This window comes from Carassius carassius, chromosome 45 (genome assembly GCF_963082965.1).
Source record: "Carassius carassius chromosome 45, fCarCar2.1, whole genome shotgun sequence".
NCBI lineage: Eukaryota > Metazoa > Chordata > Actinopteri > Cypriniformes > Cyprinidae > Carassius > Carassius carassius.
In genome coordinates, this window is record NC_081799.1 from 25,417,345 (window position 1) to 25,440,399 (window position 23,055).

At 34.2% G+C, this 23,055-nt stretch overlaps 1 protein-coding gene and 1 non-coding gene across 3 annotated transcripts in view; both read left to right on the plus strand.

The window, feature by feature from the left end:
• The window catches only part of epb41l4a (erythrocyte membrane protein band 4.1 like 4A), a 47,167-nt gene that overhangs the window by 23,214 nt on the left and 898 nt on the right, over nt 1-23,055 (plus strand). The window contains exons 7-23 of one of the 2 annotated variants that reach the window (XM_059539066.1): nt 4,248-4,335; nt 4,530-4,618; nt 5,649-5,712; nt 5,922-6,013; nt 8,484-8,561; nt 10,398-10,513; nt 14,792-14,876; nt 16,138-16,215; nt 17,224-17,337; nt 19,631-19,681; nt 19,920-19,997; nt 20,132-20,251; nt 21,030-21,077; nt 21,160-21,228; nt 22,023-22,133; nt 22,217-22,295; nt 22,420-22,482. In XM_059539066.1, coding sequence (XP_059395049.1) covers nt 4,248-4,335; nt 4,530-4,618; nt 5,649-5,712; nt 5,922-6,013; nt 8,484-8,561; nt 10,398-10,513; nt 14,792-14,876; nt 16,138-16,215; nt 17,224-17,337; nt 19,631-19,681; nt 19,920-19,997; nt 20,132-20,251; nt 21,030-21,077; nt 21,160-21,228; nt 22,023-22,133; nt 22,217-22,295; nt 22,420-22,467 — 1,408 coding nt within the window. In that variant the 3' untranslated portion in view covers nt 22,468-22,482. Of the gene's footprint in view, nt 1-4,247; nt 4,336-4,529; nt 4,619-5,648; nt 5,713-5,921; nt 6,014-8,483; nt 8,562-10,397; nt 10,514-14,791; nt 14,877-16,137; nt 16,216-17,223; nt 17,338-19,630; nt 19,682-19,919; nt 19,998-20,131; nt 20,252-21,029; nt 21,078-21,159; nt 21,229-22,022; nt 22,134-22,216; nt 22,296-22,419; nt 22,483-23,055 lie in introns of those variants that run through there. The other variant, XM_059539065.1, reaches the window with a different exon arrangement.
• trnaa-agc (transfer RNA alanine (anticodon AGC)) lies at nt 21,692-21,766 on the plus strand. The gene has a single exon. It is a non-coding gene; the product is annotated as a tRNA-Ala (tRNA).

Here is a 23,055-nt window from a genome sequence, read left to right on the forward strand (position 1 = left end):
TTTGTTTATTGAGCCATAGAACCAAATTAAATTTAAAAAATGATTTAAAATGTTTTATACGAGGTTGCAAAATATAAAAGAAAAAATAATTACACAAAGTAGGGAAGGGTGATATGAACAAAATCATATTTCACTTTATTTTATTTTATTATTTAAAAAATAGGATGAACAATATGACCATTATTACTTAATGTGATTAAATGATTAAGTTTCTTAATTATTATTATTATTAATTAATATGAAAGATGCAAATTTAATAAACTTACATTATATTAATTTACAGTAAGCCTGTTTAACAGCGGTAAAAAATAAAATGCTGGAACTGTCTGAAATTTCAGTTTTGATGGTTTTAGTTTTAGTTAATAATAATGGTGCATTAAAGTAATAATCAGCTGTATTTTTGATTAACAAACATTAATGACATTAACAAGTGCTCATTAGTTGATTTAAGTTAATGCATCAACTAATGTTAAGAAATCAGACTTTATTTAAAGTGCATCCTCTTTTTTAGTAAATGTTACAGTAGTGTGCATGACATTGAAAATCATGTTCAAACTCAGTTTTGCAGATTTACTGCGCTCATATTTCAGTGTGATCTTGAGTTTGTGTGTCTGATTGCTGATTGTCATCTTTTTTCTTAAATCCCACTCGACTCCTGAATGATTGGGAGCGGCTGATTGTTAAGAGGAGCACATGATTCCTCCCTCAACAGAAACACTGCAGGAGAAATCACTTCATTAAAGCATGTACAACATATTAAATCACATTCAGAATGAATCCCTCGTGCAGTTTTGATTGTCAGGTGAAGCTTCTTGTTCTTAATGGACCGCGGGGCACAGATGGTCTTAGACTGTAAATGACAGACAGCGGAGTGAGATGAGAAACTCTGATCAGGAAACGTGTGTGAGGAGGAAGAGCAGGAAACATGAGAGGATAACAAGGGAAGAGAGAGAAAATATATAGGCTTAGGGATATATAGAGAGAGTTGAGGCCAAAACCAGTAGAAAACAGTAGAAAAAAAGAATTTTCAGCAGCTAAAGATGGTTTTAAGTCACTTATTTCTATCTTTTTACTGTAGTGTGTCAGTAGAAAATATCAGTTTATATATATTTACATACATACATATATATATACATTATGCATATATAAAAGATGTAAGCTTAAAAATAAGCATATTTATGATTCATGTATGTATTAATTATGTAATTTAATAAATTATGTTTTTTTATATATATATATATATATATATAACATGCTTTAAAATAAGTTATAATTTTTTATTTATATATTATTATATTTACAGTATATATATATATATATATATATTATTTGTCATTATGTTTATACATTTTATTTTAAAATACATTATTGTTTGTTGTACATATAAAACAGGAGAATTTATATAAATAACTAAATATATATGTTTTTAATATTAGTATATTTTTATATATTATTTATGTCATATATGTATATTTTTTTACGTATGTATATTTTGCTTATGTAGACTGACATGAGGGGTTTTAAGGTTTTTATATATATATACAGTACAGACCAAAAGTTTGGACACTTTTCATACTTCACACTTTTCACTACAATTTTAATAGTCATGAAAATAAAGAAAACTTTTTGAATGAGAAGGTGTGTCCAAACTTTTGGTCTGTACTGTATATATTCTCATGTTTTATGTTTCATTGTATATACTATACTTATTGTCAAAAGGTCAGATATCTTCTACACAATTTGCATAATTGAATTAAATACAAATAAAATCCGACATTTATTTCTGGACACCACTTAGATTTAAACAGATTTAAACTCTCAGCATGATGAGATATTGATGTTAGTGTAGTATGCTGTGGTTAGACTTGTGCACTGTTATAAACAGACTGCGCAGTACACTATAGTTCTCTTCTGCACACCGATGCAGACAGAGAAGTGCAGTTAAAGTGTGTCGACCTCTCTTAGACAGAACTAAAGGATCATGGGAGTCCGGCTGTGCTGCATCATATTTCCTCCGGCGGCGATTGAGAGGAGTATGCAACCGCATGAAAGAGACGAATGCAGCGAGTCCCCGGGGGCCGGACGGGGTCAGACACTTATAATAGAGCATCTAGAATCAGCAGAGGAGAATCCTTAATGCACATGACCACAGGAACACAACACAGCATGCAATCATCTTACAGCGCATTATATTCAAATAATTGTGAATTCTACCAAAAACTGTATGTTTAGAAAACATCATTGTTTAGTGAAGAATCATACAGTATATAAATCATAGTGTGTGTGTGTGCGTTTGTGTGTGTGTGTATAATATATATATAAACATACATACATATATTAACATTACTGTATATATATATATAAAATGACAGCACAAAAAGTTTCACAATAAAACAATTACAAAAACACATAAAAACAAACAAAACTTTGCCCTACATTCAGGTGATTACAATATATATATATATATATGGCTCAACTGTTTCTACTTAATTCACATAAGTTCACTTGCTATAACATAAAAATGAAAATATGATGAAATGTCGTCTATATTCGACATAAACATAATATAATACAAATGAATGACAATATTACAAATAAAAAACATAGAATTATATATACACTAATAAAATGTAAAACGTTTTTTTTTAATTACATTAAAAACAATGTTATTGTTAAATAATATTTTATTAAATATTTAATGAATAAAATAAATGTGTATATATATATATATATATATATATTTTTTTTTTTTTATTATTATTATTTTTTTTTTTTTGAAGTTGCACTTTTTCTTGGATGTTTCCCAGAATCTGTATCTTTTTCTTTTCTCTTTATTGTTGTGTTAAGATCATGCTCTGACTCCACATTCCTGCGTTAGTGTTAGTAGGTTAAATAAACATTGTTTCAGCACGACTGCTTTCAGGTTTGACCTCACTGGAATGAGTCTGTTATTCAATCCGTGACAAACACACATTCACAAATCACTGATTTCCTGAAATAGTTTTACAACGCAACACTGAAAATCACATTCAGTCCTTCAGTGAGTTAATGATTACAGTTTGAATGTTTGTTTGTTTTTCGTTTATGCTGCTGTTGTTTAACCCTGTAAAGCCTGACATAGGAAATATTGAAATGCATTTATCAAGACTTTAGACAAGATATATAAGAAAATCTAAAACAAAAGTTGAGAATATGGAGTTTTTACTTGAAGAGGAACAAAACAGCTGAGTTTTATTCAGAGCCCCAAAGTGAGCCAAGATATTTTGCTTGCGAAAGTTTGTGAACCCCTTGCAGATTCGGTGAAAAATTTTAACAAAATAGGAAAGATCATACAAAATGCATGTTATTTTTTATTTAATACTGTCCTGAGTAATATATTTTACATAAAATAAGTCTACACCTAGTCGACAAGACAAAAAAAAACAGCTGATATTGTTAAAGCATCCTCGTTCAAAAGTTTGTGAACCCTTGGATCTTAATACTGTGTGGTGTTACCTGATGATCCATGACTGTCTTTCTGTTGTGTGATGGTTGTGCATGAGTCCCTTGTTTGTTCTGAACAGTTAAACTGAGAACTGTTCTTCAGAAAAATCCTCCAGCTCCTTCTTCAGTTTTCCTGCATATTTGCATATTTGAACCCTTTCCAGCAGTGACTGTATGATTTTGAGATACATCTTTTCACACTGAGGACAATTGAGGCACTCAAACACAACTATTAAAAAAGGTTCAAACGTTCACTGATGCTCCAGAAGAAAACAAGACGCATTAAGAGCTGGGGTGTGAAAACTTTTGAACTAGATGAAGATTTTTCTTTCGTTTTGTTGAAATATCACTTTGGTCCATTTAATACTGCAGTTCGGAACAACATATATATATTTTGTTACAATTATTCACATTTTCGCAGATTCTGCAAGGGGTTCCCAAACTTTCGCATGCCACTCTATAGCTCCATTATTAAAAGTAAGAATCTTAGTAAGATGTAATGATGTAAATGAGATGTAAATGATCCAAACATATAATGCAGTGATTGAGAGATGAAGAAATAAAGGCTCCTCAGAAGATGTGAGATGTTCTGCAGTTACACTAAAAGAGCTTTTAATTGATAAAACCCCAATCTGTCACTCAGAGACAAGAAAAGCAGTAAACTGAGTGTGAGAAGTTGAACAGCACAGTTTTGCTCATGTTGCTCATTTAGATTGTTCTGGAGGACTTTGCGGTGTATTTTGGTGTTTTTCTGCTCTGTTCAGGGGTCAGGTGCCTGCCGAGGCTGAAAATAATTACTTGGCAATTGCCAAAACCCTGGAGATGTACGGCGTGGATCTGCACCCTGTGTTTGTAAGTTCAGCTGTTTAAGATCGCATACAATATCAACATTGTCTCTTTTGTTAATGGCTTAAATATTTTCTCCGCTGCTCCAGCTTGATTCTTTATCAAGTTTTTTAATAATCCTGGCACTGTAGTTAATGAATATTGATGATGAATTGCTTGTGTTTCTGTTTATTAATCTCATAATGCATGAATGTTTTCAGGGAGAGAAGCAGTCGGAGTATTTTCTGGGCCTGACGCCTGTCGGAGTCGTGGTTTACAAGAACAAAACACAAGTGGGGAAGTATTTCTGGTAGGTTTATGTCTAAACTGAGGAACAATTCACCCAAAACTGAAAACTTCTCACCCGCATGTCATTCAAAACCAACATTAATGTGTTTCAGGATGTTTTATATATATGATATGATGCATGGTATGCTATATGTAATATTATGACGTATGTTATGATATCATCCTTTAAAAGAATAAATCATTTAATGAGATATGTAATGAAATATATGATATAATATGAGATGTATATGAGATCATATTTATCTCGTATCATAATCATATCGTATATCACATCATATATCACATATATGATATATATCATACATCTTGTAACATTTATCATATGATATATCATATAATATCATATGTAATATATATTGTATGATGTGATAAATGATGTGAAATGAGATATATGATATGAGATATATGATATGAAATGTATGATGTGATATGAGATTAATGATATGATAAATGAAATGAAATATTTGATATATGGGATGTTATATGATTTCATATGATAAGAGATATACGATGATATGATATGATACTCTATGATATGATATAATATATGATATGAGATATCTGGTCTATGGTATAAGATATGATATGATATGATATGATATAACATATGATATGAGATATTTGGTCTATGGTATAAGATATGATTTGATACGATAAGAGAAATATGATACGATATATGATATGAAATATGAGATATGATATGATTTGATTTGATATGAAAAGAGATATATAATAAAATGATATGATATATGATATGATATGAGGTTTATGGTTTATGGCATGAGATATGAGTTGATATGATAAGAGATATATGATATATGATATGAGCTATATGGTCTATGGTATGAGATAGGATTTGATTTGAGATGATAAGACATGTGTTATGTGATATATGATATATGTTATGACATGATACAAGATACTGTGTGATATCATCATATATAGTATTATTTTTATATTAGTTCATATTAGCACTTCACTCTCGTCACTGTGTTTATTAAATGATGTACTTTTAATTAATAATGTTTCAGGCCAAGAATTACGAAAGTGTATTTTAAGGAAACCCAGTTTGAGCTGCGGGTTATGGGCAGAGATGTAAGTTGTCTTTTTAATACAGCATCACAATAAATAAATGAACTGTGTGTGATCTCTAGATACCCTTGAATTTACATGCACTCATTGCATTACACTGTAGCCGCTGTATAAACCGTAACATCATGTTTCTCTGTGCAGCTGCTTTGAATCAATGTGTATTCTGAAAATGCTAGATTGTGCTAGATGCTATATTCGCTGTGTGTTTTCAGTGCAATGAGACATCGTTCTTCTTCGACGCTCCCAGTAAGACGGCCTGCAAGAACCTGTGGAAGTGCTGCGTGGAGCATCACACCTTCTTCAGGTAAAGCAGCAGAGATTTCCTGCTCTTTTAATCAAGTTACCCGATACAATAGTGGAACAGATGGCGGGAATTCAAATATTACTCCATTTCATGGGTACTGAATAATGCATGTCCAGAAAACATGGTAACACCGTGCTTTAAAATTTATGTGCTATAGTTTTATTTCAAGCTTTATTTCAGTTAACAGGTGAAATTTATCATTCCTTTTTGTTTAAAGTTGAAGCACTAAAAATGGAAATAAAATAATGTTATAAATAATTTGAATATTTAAAATGAACAACGAAAAAAACTAAAATGACAAAAGCCCATAATAAAGATTTTAAAAATGAAGATTAAGAAATAAAATTTAACCTGTTAATTGAAATAAAGCTTTAATAAAATATAAAGATTAGATTTACATTTTTCATGATTTCAGTTCTCATTTTCAATTGATTAAATTGGAGCACTAAAATTGCTAACTGGAAATAAAAAAATAATAATAAATAATAAATAGTAATATTTAGTAAAACTAATCAAAGTGACAAAAGCAAAAAAATTTCGACTAATAAAAAAAAAAGAGTATGAAATAAAAGCTAGTTCAGAATAATAATAAAAAAACTGAAATTAATAATATTGAAAATGAATAATAGTAAGTAAACTACACCAAATGCAAAATTAATATTATAGCATGTATTACCATGATTTTGGACATGCATCATTCAGTGCCCATAATAAATAATATTTTAATTCCCACTATATAAACAATTTACATCTGATATGTTAATTTATAACATACTGTTATGTGCTTTTTGTTGTAGAATTTTATCTAAAAAGTCAAAACTATTATTTAATATGACAGAATCGACCTGATTGCATTGCAAGCACCAATAAAACCCTCATTTGAAGGCTCAGCTCAGTAACAGCTACACATTTCCACTGCATGAAACAGCTTTGGGGTTTTTTTCTAAGGGATTGCAGTCGACAACCTCGTGCACTTTAAAAGCATCTTAATCCAGTCTGTACGACTTGTTTGAGTGCAGAAAGCTGAACCCGCTGCATTACACTCTCCTGTAGTTCTCACAGAGAAACGCTGTGAATTGAAGGTCCTCAGATCCCCGCGGCTTTACTGAGGCTCTTTATTCTGAACGTCTCTGGTGTTTGTTCAATCAGAGCCGTCTCACTCCAATCCCCAAAGAGCTTTACACGCTCAGAACGCAGGCGGCTGGAGGTTTCTGCTGCTAATCAGCGTGTGAAACAACGTCAAGAACGAGAAACACCTCTTAACATTCAAAACTGAATTATTGGTAACACTTTACAGTTCATACCAGTTAATGCATTAGCTTACATGTTAGTAAAAATATAGTTATTTGTTCAGTGTCATTTGAAATCGATGACTGAATTCAAACAAAACTTAACTAAAACCAAAACTGAAATAAACATAAACAGTATTTTTTTAAATACAAACTGATAAAAATTACAAAAGCACATGCAAATTACTAAAAATTTACAAAAATAAAAGACAATTCTATTAAAAAAGTATATACATAATACCAAAAATAATTGATCAAATGCAGAAACAGATATTTTGATATCATCAGGGTTTTTTGGACATGCATCATTCAGTGTGCACTATAATAAAGTATGTTTATATTAATCTGATCATCTACTTTATCAAGTAACTGAGCTTTTTGTTTTTGGTAACATTTCTACTAACTCATTTTAAGTTCACAATATTATTGAATATTACAGAATGAACCTGATTACATTAAAAGCACCAATATATTAATGCAATTTTTTATTCATCGTTTAATAATATTTATTATGTGAAAATGAGAAATGTTGCTTTAGCAACTATAGCTGAAATAAACCATTTTATTTTTGTTTTATGTTCAGAAAAATTGTTTACCTACATAGTTTTAGTTGTAATTTTAGTTTCAGGTAACTGTAATAACCCGGGTTGAAATTGACAACTACTAAAAGCTGTAGAACTCCATTGTTGGCTAATATTTTTATCACTCATTTTTGATTGTTAGTGTTGTTTATATGGCGTGTACAGAGCCGTCCAGACTTTAAAAACAAGCCCAATCATGTTCTGTCTTCATAACACACAGATCTTTGAATGTTTAATCCAGCAGAAACACAAATTATACAGAGCATGGGGTTCCTCAGTTCTAGTCTGAGCTCTCGTTATGTTTTAGCTTTTCATTTCTCTGCTGGTTGCTTCTGCATTTTATCAGAGCTGTGTGTTTACAGCTTTTGAATTTTAATGAGAGAAAAGCTCTCCTTAACACATTTGTTCTGTAATTTAGCTCATAAAATATGGCTGTAAACAACAGAATTGCCCCACAGATGTTTGGAAGGAGGCTAGAAACGACATCCATGTTTCATTAGCAACGAAAATCTGAATAAAAAACACATAAAACCTATGCGGTATATCTATATCTAAATGTTGATATTTTTGTAAATATTCTTAATAAAATATCTTTCACAGAATGCCAGAGAACGAGTCTAATCCACTTACAAGGAAACTGTCCAAGTTCAGCTCTCTGGGCTCGAAGCATCGCTACAGGTTAGTAAACCAGAAATGAATGCTTTCATTTAACATAGATGCATTAAACTGATCAAAAGTGACCGAAAAGATTTCTAATGTTACAGAAGATTTCTATTTCAGATAAATGCTGTTCTTTTGAACTTCTCTGTTCATCTGTGAATCCTGAAAAATGAAACGTATCACGGTTTCCACAAAAATATTGTGCAGCACATCTGTTTTCAACACTGATAATAATCAGAATTGTTTCTTGAGCGGCAAATCAACATATTATTCTGATTTCTGAAGATCATGTGACACTGAAGACTGGAGGAATGATGCTGAAAATACAGCGGAGCATCACAGAAATACATTACAGTTTAACAGATATTCACATAGAAAACAGCTGTTTTATTAAAAATATTTCACATTGTATATTTATGAAATAAAAACCAGTTTTTTAAAGGAACAGTTCACCCAGAAAATGAAAATTAAAGTTATTTCATACAGAATAACATGATTTTCCTTTTCTGAGATAACTGTTCTTTTAACTCTTTCTCTGCCAGCAAAAAGATGTCAGACACTGCAAGCATTTTTGATGACTTTCACTAAAATTTCATTGCCCCCAGAATATTTGTTGTATGCGTTTCTGAACATGCAATACATCACAATAAAGAAGAGAACCCTTCCTTTTAAACAAAAAATCTGTTTTATTCTAGCTTTAAACATTCTTTTTTTTATCAACACTTGAATGTAGGTATGTTTCATTAAAAAACAACATTTTGAGGAAAAATATTATTTTTACCAAATACTACATCTGTATCATATTCAGTAAGATGATCAAAACAAAGATGCAGTAGATGACTTCCACCAGTTCTCCCAGTTTTCATTTATATGCTGTTTATTATTAATGATTGCATTATTTTTTCATATGCATACATATCGTTTCTGTGTCTTCCTCTTCTGTGTTTTTGATCGGCATGTTCTAGACTCATTAAGGAGATGTGAAATAGCGGCCCCTAGCGGATAACAGTGAAAATACGGAAAACCGGAAAATTCTGTGTTTGGAGGGGAAAGAGTTAATAAAGGCAGGGCTCTAGACTCATTCTTTCCACTGGTCATTCTTAGCACATAATTTGTTCGAATCATTGTTATTCTTCGTTAAAAAGCACAACAACAATAAAACAGTAGGCTACAACGACAAACTAGCTTATATAATGTTTGTTAACAGAAACTAATAAGTTGAGGCTCGGCATATACTACCTGCCGAATTATATACAGACTAATAAATGACAGAACATATATCAGACAATAAAGAATCAAATAGAACTACAATTAAAAGAAAGCCTCCTTAGCGTTATATGAGGTAAACAGCAAAAAATTAAAAAATGAAAACAAAAAGAAAAGTAAAACTAAACTGGCTGTCTAGATTTTCTTACTTAGTATTTTAGCCTTGTTTTCTAGTATAAATTCAAAGGTTAAACAAGATTTTTATTTTTATTTTTTTTTGCTTGTTTTAAGATAAAACTAAATGTGGAATTTTTCTTTTTTTTTTTTCTTTTTTTTTTTTTTACAGGAAACAAGAAATAATATCTTAAGCAATTTTGCTTGTACAGTAAATTCATCTTCAATCAAGATATTTTTATATTTATACTAGAAAACACGACAAAAATACTAAGAGAATATTTTTTTGCAGTATGACAGGAATTGCATGTTTTTTTTTTATCCACAAGAAAACCAACATGTTCATTTTCATGTCTTTAACTTGAAAACCAAATCCATTTTGGCCACAGTCGAGAGCCTTGGAAGGGATTGCTTTAATGATGTTTTCTAGTTGTGCGGGAGGATGTGAATCATTGTGTGTGTTTCTGCTTCCAGTGGAAAGACTGCGATGCAGATCGGACGAGAGCAGTCTGTGACTCTGCCCCGACCCGACCTACAGGTGATCCGAACCCGCAGCAAGACCTACCCAAAGAGAAGCACACAGCCCACAGGTGAGCCGCATCTCACGTCTGAATCACACCTGATGAGGTGTTTTCTGAGACAAACAATCACACAGAACACCCCAGACCAGGGGTTCTCAAAGTCTACATAACAAGGTCCACATCTGAAATTTCATCAATGTCAAAGGTCCCGAACAATGAGTTATTATAAAACTTGTTTTTAATAAACATGCTTAACAAATCAAATGCTTTTTGAGTTTAAAATATATTACTAACAACTGCAAAAGTTGCTAAACAATTCATTTAAGTGTCAACAATAGAGGTTGACGGATATGGGTTTTTCTCTAGCCGATGGCAATATCTAGAAATCAGGGCAGCCTATGGCCAATTATGATGCAGATTTTTATTAATTTATTTTTATTTTTGGCCAATATGTTTGGCCGATTTTCTTTTTTTCCCCCTCATAAAAAAAATAAAAATAAAAAGAGAGTATGCGTAAATGTTTATTGCAGGGCACAAGATGAATTCCCTCTGGATCCGGATCAGTGGGCGGGGCTAAACCGGCAGTGATGTATAGTCGATGGGCGGGCCTATATAGGCAGACATGTAGAATCAATGGGTGGAGCTAAACAGGCAGAGATGTAGAATCAGTGGGCAGGGCTAAACAGGTAGTGATGTAAAATCAGTGGGCGGGGCTAAACAGATAGTGATGTATAGTCGGTGGGCAGGCCTAAACAGAAAGACATGTAAAATCAATGGGCGGGGCTAAACAGGCAGTTATGTAGAATCAGTGGGCGGGGCTAAACGGGTAGTGATGTAAAATCAGTGGGCGGGGCTAAACAGGTAGTGATGTATAGTCGGTGGGCGGGGCTAAACAGGTATGTAGAATCAATCGGCGAGGCTATACAGGCAGTGATCTAGAAACAGTGGGTGGGCTTAAACAGACAGAGATGTAGAATCTGTGGGTGGGGCTAAACAGGCAGTGATGAAGAATCAGTGGGCGGGGCTAAGGGGGCAGTGATGTAGAATCAGTGGGCGGGGCTAAACAGGTAGCGATGTATAGTCGGTGGGCGGGCCTAAACACACATGTAGAATCAATGGGCGGGGCTAAACAGGCAGTGATATAGAATCAGTGGGTGGGGCTAATAAGGCAGTGATGTTTAGTCGGTGGGCAGGGCTAAACAGGCAGTGATGTAGAATCAGTGGGCGGGGCTAAACAGGCAGAGATGTAGGTGGTGCTTATCCATACTATTACATCATAGAGTAGAAAATTCCACAAGCTGTGTTTTCGGAAGACTGCCTTCTAACTGTGAGTTAACACCGCCCCGTCGAGAGCGTCAAAGTCACTGCACTGTTGAGCAGCGACGTGTCATGACCAGTGTTGTGGGTAACGCGTTACAAAGTAACGCGTTAGAGTACTCTAATTACTTTTTTCCTGAAATGTGTAACTTAACGCGTTAGTTTCGTGCGTAAGTAATCAGTAACTTCGTTATTTTTAAAAAAAAGTAATCCGTTATTTTAAGGAAAGGAAAATCCCGACTGCAGCCTGCTTTTTGTCAGACAGTATAGGTCTACTGTGCCACCTGCGGATGTATCAGCGGAGCCGAAGCTCTGTGATCGTAAAGTCAATGGCTGTGATACGTCTGTGCCCTGCGCCTGACCCTGTGTGTGTGTGTGGGTTTTTTTTTTTCGAACTCCCGGCAAGATGGCAGAGAGGACCGCGTTTGGTTTATGGACTGTGTTAAAGCGAATTTAGGCTTGTGACTGTGAGTGACACTTTAATAATAATTAGTTCGGCTTTTAAGCGATTTGTCATTTGCCTGTGTGGCAGTGAAGGATTTAATTCGGTTCGTTATCATTTTTGTTTGACAGGCAGCTGTTAATTTCTGTTAGATCGTTGGCTGGCTGGTTGTTCATCATTTCTAAATGGATTTAAATCGGCAAGCCTGTTTAAGGTTGTGTTTACAAGTAAGCATACTTGTACTTTGATAACTGCATTATTTAAAGTTAAAGAAAAATCAGGAGTTATCTTGTGGTGCTCATAATATACAGTAGCCTAGGCTACCCCGGCTGGGTAGGTGCGAATTTTGATTAATAATATATTCTGTGATAATAAATAAATAAAACCCCATGTGGAATAGCCTATTGCTGACTGTCTTTCCTGTTATTGTTATCCTGCAGTGTTAATTTATTCGGATGACTGACGTTATTCATTGTCGGGAGTCACGACTTCTAGGTGCATTTAAAGGGGCCAGGGGCTGTGTCTGTCATGTGTGAGGAGCTGCAAACGGCTTTTAATTTTTGGTAACTCATGAGTACTCTAACGCGTTACTTTTATGAATAGGTAACGCTGTATCATAACTGATTACTTTTAATTGATGGTAACGTTGTAACCTAACTAACTACTTTCCAAAGTAACTATACCCAACACTGGTCATGACTTGGGCGTTGAGAGTGTTGAGGAGAGTCGAAATCAGGGCAACTTTATGGTAATGAGCTATGACGCAAATTGTCTGCCACCAAACGTAACGTAGAAGTCCACCGCTTGAGAGGATTCCAGAGAACGCAGCTCCGACTACATTAGTTCTCAAGAACAATAGAGGACAGGGTGATTATTGCTGTGACGGGTTTGCAATAATTTATGTGAGAAAGTTTTGAGTTCTTTAACTTACAGGATGTTTTAACATCTCATATGTCAAAAGATCAAGGGACTTTTGGTTTCTCCGTTCATGACCCCTTTAACCATGGCGATTCTGTAAAATCTCATTGGCCACCCCTGTGGCCACCCCAGATCTGATAGGTAGTTGGTCAAGTTCGTCAACACAAGAAATGAGAAATGCTGTCAATCAATGATGACAGCTGACAGTTTTACATTTTTAATTAACACAGTAACGGTCATACTGAGACTGAGAGCTAATTTCTGCTCAGCGGACGTTTGGCCATGCAGCTCAGGTGACCCATGAGATGAGCACGCACGGTGCACCTACTGCTGCTGGTCCGTGAAACAAACAGGAGGATGGTCACACAGAGTTTCAACGACAAAAACGCTGGAATCAGTCGATTGAGATGTTTGGTAATTTATAGGGCTGTAGTCAACCAAAGAAATACTTAGTCGACCAAAGTCCTGTCCTGCGCAACGATCAGTCGACTAAAAAAAAAAAAAAGACGCGATGTTTTGCATTTTGATTTAACATTTATTAAACAATTTTCATAGAGCATCTATAAAACAACAATGAAAAAACATCAATAATACAGTATAAAACAGTATAAATACAGTATAATACTATAATAATAATACAATTCTTTGAAAATTAAGTGATTGACAGTCACAATCGTGCAACTGACCACACCACACGCTACAAAAAAAGTAACTGCTAAAACTGCCAAATAATCAAAAATACAAAAAAAAAAAAAGCTTTCGTTTATACAGGCTGTATATTCTTCTTTACTTTCAAAGCTATGGGTTAACTTTTGTCCAGCCGATCTGGGCGTTTTAAAACAAATGCACAAAAAACCCAAATAGCCTAAAAAACAAGCCCAACAAGACGAGAGGACCATGTTGGCAGCGTTGTCCGTTACCACTGACACCCGCTTCTCTGGTGGAATGTGGTAAGCGTCCGCGACTTGAGTGAATCGCGACATTTTCTCCCGTGTGCGCTTCATCCATCTGCTTTGTTTCTAAAACAACGCTATTCATTTTCCAGTCCGCATCGATAAAATGGGCCGTGACTGTCATGTATGCTTCCATTCTAAGCGAAGACCACAAATCAGTTGTGAGGCCTACAGCCTCGGAGGATTGGAGTAACTGGTTTACATTTACTTTACATTTTGGGGATGCGCCTAGTAGTCGCAAATTGCAATCTCAATTCAGTTAGAAATTAATTGTACTCAGTTGTGTTCAAGGCACTAAAATAGTCCAGTAGGCCTACGTTATAGTCAAACACATTTTTTATATAAAATAATAAAGATTTCTGTGCCACCCCAGTCTGGTTGCTGGCCCCTCCCTGGCCACCCCTTTAAGACACCCAGAGTGTCACATGACATGAGGCTCAGGTGTGCGATTGATCGGTTGGCGAGTTTGCTTCAGCGCTCCGTCTGCATGGGATTGAGATAAACGCTTTTGTTTTTGGGCTGAGGCAGAAATGTGTGGGTCACTCCTGACCTCAGCTCATGTTTGCCCAACACTCACAAACTTAAACAATAGAGCAGACACTAGAGAGGGCTCGAGTGGAGGATGCAGATGGACGCAGGAAGGGTTCTGGACACAGTAACATCAGACTGATGTTTTTGGCCACAGAAGCCCTCATGTTTGGGAATTATGTGCTTTAGGGCGGAGCAACGGAGGACAGACGGTCTCTAAGACAGAGAAGGCGAGTGAAGGCCTCAAAAGCACTGCACTTACACCGGTCAAGAGGTATTCAACACTCTCATTAAACGTCATTTGATCACAGCGTTTTATTGCTCTGACCTTTTCACAGCAAACAGTGACTTTATTCTTGAGATCATTCAGGGTGTCCATCAAAAGCAGCCTGCGCTGGTTTTCCTGCATCTCAGATGTTTCTTCTGAGACCCCAATGATCTCATGTACTGTAGATGTCCTCCAGCTCAAGATCTCAGTATGAGCTTCTCCCAGAATCAAATGATCTGAGCTGTCTTGCACATTCATTTTGTCAATGACACAAATGTCTTGAACAGCAAATTACTTTCTCCTCCGTATATTTATCTTGTTTTCCAGCTCAAATATTGAAACATTTGCTTGAGAAAAAAAATTACTTCAGATTCTGAAAATCTTCTGAAAAATGCGTCAAACGTTGGTCAGTTTATGCTTAAAAAAAATTAAAAAAATAAATTGCAACTGGAATCAGAAAAATTCACTAAATTCGAAGTGAAAATGTATTATTTTTCATGCTCCATTTAGAGATATTTTTTCTTGTTTTAAGCATAAACACGCTTAATTTTGATCATGTTTTTTCAGAAAACAAGACTTAACATCTCAAGTCATTTTGATTCTTAAGTAAATGCATATTTATACTGAAAAACAAGACAAAAATAAAGATTTTTTTTTTTTTTTTTGCAATGTATATTCTTAAATCTAAAATATTAACTTGCAAAAGAGGAGGACTAAAGATGTTAAGTCCTGTTTTCTTGATCATAATTAAGTGAGTTTAAGTTTTAAAACAATGACAAAAAAAGACATCCACGAATAGGGAAAGACAATGAAACGTAATTATTTTTGAAACCAGATTCTTTTTCTAACCTCACTAAACTCACTTTATTTTAATGCATTTTTTCAGAAAACAAGTCTTAATGTATCTTATAAAAAATGTTTAGATATTTGTGCTGAAAAGCAAGACAACAACACTGAGGAAGAAAGTCATTTGCGGTTTAAGACACTTGATTGATATTTAGTTTCAGCTTTGTCTCAGATGTTTCTTCAGAGAAATAAAAATAGCTCCAAATGAGTCAAAAGCTGACCTGCAGTCAGTAATTGGGCAAAGCATCTCAGATCATGTGAAGAGAAATGCCTCTGAGTCTTTTTTTTTTTCAGGAGGAACATCGAGAAGCAGGAGCTTCAGCTCAGTCTTCAAGTAATCTTGAAGAAAATAATCAGATCTCATTTTAGATCGTCAAGCTTTTACAGACTATCACTACTGTTTCATTGTATTTCCTTACAGTCCTAAAGCAAAGACAGACAGCACTCCAGAGGCGCAGAACAAGCCCAGTGCACCATGGGAGGAAGACGCCCCTCAAAGGTACAGGACTCAGAGTTCAGAAATGAATAACAATGAACACACATACAGTGTATCCTATATTCACCAAGGTACTCGTTATTATTTGTGTACTGTTATAGTATTTATTAATACTTAGAATTTAGTTTTTCAATATTTTAAAATGTATTTAATTTTTATTATTTGTTTATATTTCTTTATCGCTTTAAAATTAATACTCAACTTCAACTTATTTTCTTTATATCAGTCGTATTAATCAACATTTTGTATTGTGCTTTTATATTCTTATATCTTTAATTTTGGTACTTCATCTTAAAGATATTTTTAAAATAGCTGTATTTATTACTATTTTGAATTAGCTTTATTTATTTATTTTTCGGTTTTCATCTGTACTTTTACTTTAACATTAAACAAATTTCTTGTGTGCTTTATTAATTTTTATAAGCTGTTGTTTTTAAAAAAAATTTATATGGCTTTCATTTTAGCAATTCAACTTAAACTTGTTTTGTTTCGTTTATTTATATTTCAGCTTCTACCTTTATATTTTCCGTTTATTTGAGTAATTTTGTGCTTTAGTAATTTTTATTACTTTTTTATATGTAATTCTGTATGGATTTAATTGCAATGCTTGCCTTAAACTTGTTTTATTTAATTTAGTTGTATTTAGCTTCTATTTGAGTTAGTTAGTTAGTTAGATTGTTGTAATTTTATATATATATAATGTATATGTATTTCTGTGTAGCTTTAACTTTAGTACTCCAACTTAAGGTTATTTTATTAAAATTATTTTATTTAGTTGCAAAGCCAACGTTTCCAAGTTGTTGTTTTTTAAGTCATCTAGTTCATCTAGTATTTCTATTTTACTGTATGTTAACATTATTTCAGTTGCCAAAACCAATTTTTAGTACCTACACTTTTAGTTAACAATATCAGCACTGATTCGTATGCATGCACTATGGTATTTTATTATGGTATGCCATTATTTGTGCATTCTTGTTCTCTCTAAGCCGTCCCATCATTGTTTTTCCTCAGCGGTCTGTATAACTCGGCCAGCGAGCGGAACAAATCTCCCAAATTCCCCAAAGCTCACAGACGTTCACCCTCCGGAGGCAGCGAGAACGAGCCGTCTCTCTCGGCCCGCCGCAGGTGTGCACATGCATCTCTTCGCTGCATTCAGACTCATTTATGACCTTGAGTGTTAATGCATGTGAAGAAGAGCATGAGCAATGAGTCTTAATCCAGATGCATTTGCTCCCTCTAGAGGAAGTAAACTGGAACTAATGTGTTTTTTTAAGTCTTGTTTGTTTGAAGAAAGAAGCCAAACACAAAGAGTAGAATCCAGGACTATTATTGGTAACTAAAACTATACGATATATATACAAATTGAATTAAATTGAATAAATTAGTTAATTAATGAATAAATGCATTTATTGGCTTGAATAAAGTTAAATAGAATAAAAAAATATACGTATATATATATATATATATATATATATATATATATATATATATATATATATATATACACAGTACAGACCAAACGTTTGGAAACATTACTATTTTTAATGTTTTTGAAAGAAGTTTCTTCTGCTCATCAAGCCTGCATTTATTTGATCAAAAATACTGAAAAAAATGTAATATTGTGATATATTATTACAATTTAAAATAATAGTTTTTAAATGTATTATACTTTAAATTATCATTTATTTCTGTGATGCAAAGCTGATATTTTAGGAACATTATCACATGATCCTTTAGAAATCATTCTAATATGATGATTCATTATCAAAGTTGGAAACAGTTCTGCTGCTTAATATTTTTTCAGAACATGTGATACTTTTTTAGGATACTTTGATGAATAAAAAGTAAAAAAAAAAAAAAAAGATGCTATGTTTTTAAAATATAAATATTTTGTAATAACAATATACACTACTGGTCAGTAATTTGGGGTCAGTAATTTTTTTTCTTTCTTTTTTTTAAATAAAATCAATACTTTTATTCAGCAAGGATGTGTTAAATTGATAAAAAGTGATAGTAAAGAAAATATATTATTAGAATTTTTTTTTTTTTTTTGAATAAATGCAGTTCTTTTTAACCTTTTATTGATCAAATATATTAGACAGCAGAACTGTTTCAACACTCATAATAAATCAGAATATTAGAATGATTTCTAAATGATCATGTGATCGACTGATGTTACATGTGACACTGAAGGCTGGAGGAATGATGCTGAAAATTCAGCTTTGCTTCACAGGAATAAATTATTTTTTTAAAGTATATTCAAATAGAAAACTATTATTTTAAGTTGTAATAATATTTCACAATATTACTGTTTTTTTCTGTATTTTTGATCAAATAAATGCAGGCTTGATGAGCAGAAGAAACTTCTTTCAAAAACATTAAAAATAGTGATGTTTCCAAACTTTTGGTCTGTACTGTGTACATATATATATATATTGCAGTTGTCATTTTAATTTTGTTTGTTTAATTTTTTTTATATATGCTTTAGTCATTTTTAATATTTTTTTAATGTTTCTATATGTTAATTTTAGTACTTCAGCTTAAACGTATTTCATGTAGTTGCATGCATTAATATTTTTAATTAGCTTTTATTTAGATATTTTCAGTTTCCTTTTCTTTTTAGTTTAGCTTTTAATTAGGCAACATTTCTATATTATTTTTGTTTAATTTGTTGAAGCACTAGAATTGCTAACTGGAGATAAATGATTTAATAAAAAAAAAATTAAAATATTTCAAACAAACAAAAAAACACATAAAAGCAGATGTTCTATGCGCATTAAATTAGTAAATATTTAACTAAAATTAAAATTGAGTGGGTTTTTTAAACGTATTCAAAATATTTATAAAAGCTGTAATAGTTGATAAATAATACTAATGCATCAGAATAAATATTTCTTGATTTACTGTATCGCTTTCAAAAATTGAGAAAGCAGTGCATTGAATATCTTCAATGTGTAAAATAAACAATAAAGCGCATAACAAAAATACTAGAAATTTAACCTAACTTAAAATAACGCTGAAAGTAGGAAAATAAATGCTCAGTTCAGAATTACATTTTTAAATATATATAAGTTTGTAAATAAAATAAAAAACAATCCTTGAATCTCAATGAACATTTTTTTTATTTTCTTTCGTCTACATGGTCTACATTAGTCTCCAATACATGGATTTTTTAGGTAGTATTTTTTCAAAGTCTCATTGCTGAAAGTTACTCTAGTTATGAGTTCTTGCCTCTGGGCATCAATAAGAAGTGAATCCAGCCGCAGGCGAGGAACTGATGAAAGAATGGCTGAGAATAAATCAATACTGATGAATCCTCACAGCAGCGCAGGCGTCTGTGTCTGTCTGTCTTTTAGAGATGATGAAACAGTCCGTGTGTTTCTCTTTAAACATCCTTCACTGTGTTTTGTCTCGACAGAAAAGGTCAAACCACTGACGACCCGCAGGCCAACAAACAGTACAGGAGGAGGTGCGCTTTTATTGCTTTGCTAAATAATAATAGAACAGAAAGGAAACAATCAGTGTTTGGTGTCATGCAATTCTTTGCTTTTCTAATTTATGCTGTTTTACCTCCTCGGGTGTTAAATAGAAACAGACACATTTTTTTGCAGAAAAAACTTTCAGAATGTAGTGTGTTAAAGGACTAGTTCACCCAAAAAATGCCTTTCTGCCCTGTCATCTTTCACCCTTCTGATTGGCCCCTTCAGGTCACGTTCCCGTGGAAACACCAGCAGTGGCAGCGAATCCGAGAATTCCAAAAGGGAACACCGTAAAAAAAGAAACCGGTGGGTTATCGATCTGTCAGGACGGTAAAAGAACAAAGACCTCCTGAAATAAAAGGACAGGAATGGTCTTAAAAACAACTGTTGGAGGAAATTGTAGCAATCTTTGAGAAATGGTCTCGAACTGTAACCTGCAGGTCCCGGCAGGAGAACGAGATGCTTGACTCTGGTCCGCAGTTTGACGTTGTGCTACGCAGACAGAAGGAAAAAAACCCCAACGATCCCAACCATCGGCGCTCGAGACACCGCTCACGATCGTAAGCACCTCAACTACTGAGCCTCTCATGACACGTCTCTTCTAAATTAAACATATTTGACACATCAGGCTTTTATGGCTCGTATAGTCTGGTTAAGTGAGAATATAGAGAAAAAACAGCCCTGATTTTATCCCAAACTGAGCAAAAATATGCAATATGGTGCAAATGCTGATATTTACATAGACAAAAGACATAAAGTGATCTAAATATCAGTGGTGTCTCCAATAATATGTCTCAGTAAGTTGAGATGTAAATGATCCGCACATATAAGACTGAAGAAATCAAGGCTCCTCAGAAGATGTGAGATGTTCTGGAGGCTTGTGAAGATCATTCCTCCGCTGAGGAACAGTGAAAGTAAAGCTTCTGGAAACAAACGCTCCTCAAAAGATCCTGAGGATCAGATTTGAGACTCTAAAACATGATTGATGGAGAATCAAGTGAAGCTGAGCTGCTTCAGTCCAGGAAGAGTTCATCTGGAGATATTACTGACCTTATTCTGACCTTTACTTGATCACAATCAGGAAAGATCTGACACGAGAAACCTGGACGTTTGTACAATTACACTAAAAGAGCTTTTTACTGGATAAAAACTCTAAAATCAGATGACAGAAGACATGCTGTAGATTGTTTGTGACAGCAAACTTTTGATCATGTTGATCATTAGAGGCCAATCAGATATGGTACAGAAGATTTACAGGGTTAAATCATAAAAAATCGAAATGATCCGACCCTCTTCTGCCAGTCTTTGAACTCTTTTTCTTCTTCTCGTGTATCGCAGACGAAGTCCTGACGTCCAAGCTAAAGAGCTGCTCTGGAAGCACATCCAGTGAGTTGAACTCGTCTCTCATCGCTGATCAGACTCGGTCTCTGAACACAGTGATGACTGATCATGTTGTGTTTGTGTGCAGGAAGGAGCTGGTCGATCCTTCAGGTTTCTCTGAGGAGCAACTAAAGGAGATTCCGTACAAGAAAGTGGAGTAAGTCAAATAAACCTGTCCTCCTATAAAACAGGACGATCGATAGTTCCACAAATAGGGAAAACATTGGTATCCCACAAAAAATGTAAACATAATGTCAGTGCTAGAACTCCCAGACAATTAGTGTCCATAGAAAACCAGCATTATTCAGCTCAGTGAATCTCTAAAACCGTCTCTGATGAGCTAGATATCAGTCTAGATTGCTGTAATACAGAGAAGAAGCTTTTAAAGGGACAGCTTACCTAAAAATGAATATTCATCCTCATGTCGTTCCAAACCCTGTAAGACCTTTGTTCGTCTTCACAACACAAATTAAGATATTTTTGATGCATTCCAGAAGCTCTCTGACCAGCAAGGATCCTAACACGATCAAGACTCAGAAACAAAGCAAGGACATCGTTAAAATAGTTAAAATAGAATACATTTTTCATCATATAACGCAATTTCTGAGAGTATCAAATATGTGTTCCCGTGGCTCAGTGGTAGAGCATTGCATTAGCATTGCAAAAGGTTGTGGGTTCGATTCCCAGGGAACACGTTAGGTAATAAATGTTACCCTGAATGCACTGTAAATTCTTTAAATGCATACATTTTTTTCAAAATGCATAATGTATACAATGTATTAATGAGGATGCAATGTTTACCTAATTTGTGCTTCGATCTGAATGTTAACAATTTATCCGTGTACATACGATGCAGATGTTGTTTACTGATACAATACTCTCCAAAATAGAATTGGAAAGCATTTAGCTAGGTAAGTTTATGTGCAAACAGCTGCATGTGTCTGGTTTCAGAACACAAGGTGACCCGATCAAGATCCGTCATTCACATTCCCCTAGGAGCTTCCGGCAGTATCGGCGCTCCCAGTGTTCGGATGGCGAGCGGTCTGTGCTCTCCGAGGTCAAGTAAGTCCATTCTGAGCGGTCAAGAGGATGTTTTGTATCACACTCGCTGATTTCAGGTCAGATTCATTTTTATTGTCTTTCAGCTCTCGGACGGATCTGGTGCCTCCTCTCCCGGTGACCCGCACCGCAGACGTTCCCGGTTCCAGCTCGACCCCTGCACAGGTCAGACACACACCTTGCCTTCCTAATTATTTAAAGGAATAGTTCACCTACAAATTAACATTTACTAAACATTTACCCAACCTTTAGGCCATACAGGATGTAGATGAGTTTGTGTCATTATCAGATTTGGAGAAATGCAGCATTCTGTCACTTGCTCACCAATGGATCGTGAATGGGTGCCGTCAGAATGAGAGTCCATCACATCCCTCACAAGTAATCCACACCCCTCCAGTCCATCAGTTAAAGTCTCAAGAAGCCAAAAGCTGCGAGTTTGTAAGAAACTAATCCATCAATACGATGATTTTAAGAGTCCATAATCCATGATAATGCTTCCTCTAGTTAAAAAAAAGTGTTCTGGTCTGAATCAGGAGCGAAATCTGCACAGATCAAGCAGCGTTTACAAGCCAAAACTGCTTTAAACAAACATGTGGCTGGATTTTGATGTGAGAGACAACAGGTGCATATGAACTTTTTCACTGAAGGAAGCATTATTATTGATTATGGACTCGTATTTTGGCCAGAAGTGATGGTTTGAATTTAAAATTCTAGATTAGAAAGTACATTAATGGTTTTGTTAATTACAAACACGTAGCTTTTGTCTTCTCCAGATGTTAACTGATGGACTGGAGTGATGTGGATTATTATGATGTTTTTATCAGCTGTTTTGACTCTCATTCTGACGGCACCCATTCACTGCAGATTGTCCATTGATGAGAAACTGATGCAATGCTACATTTCTACAAACCTGATGAAGGAAGTA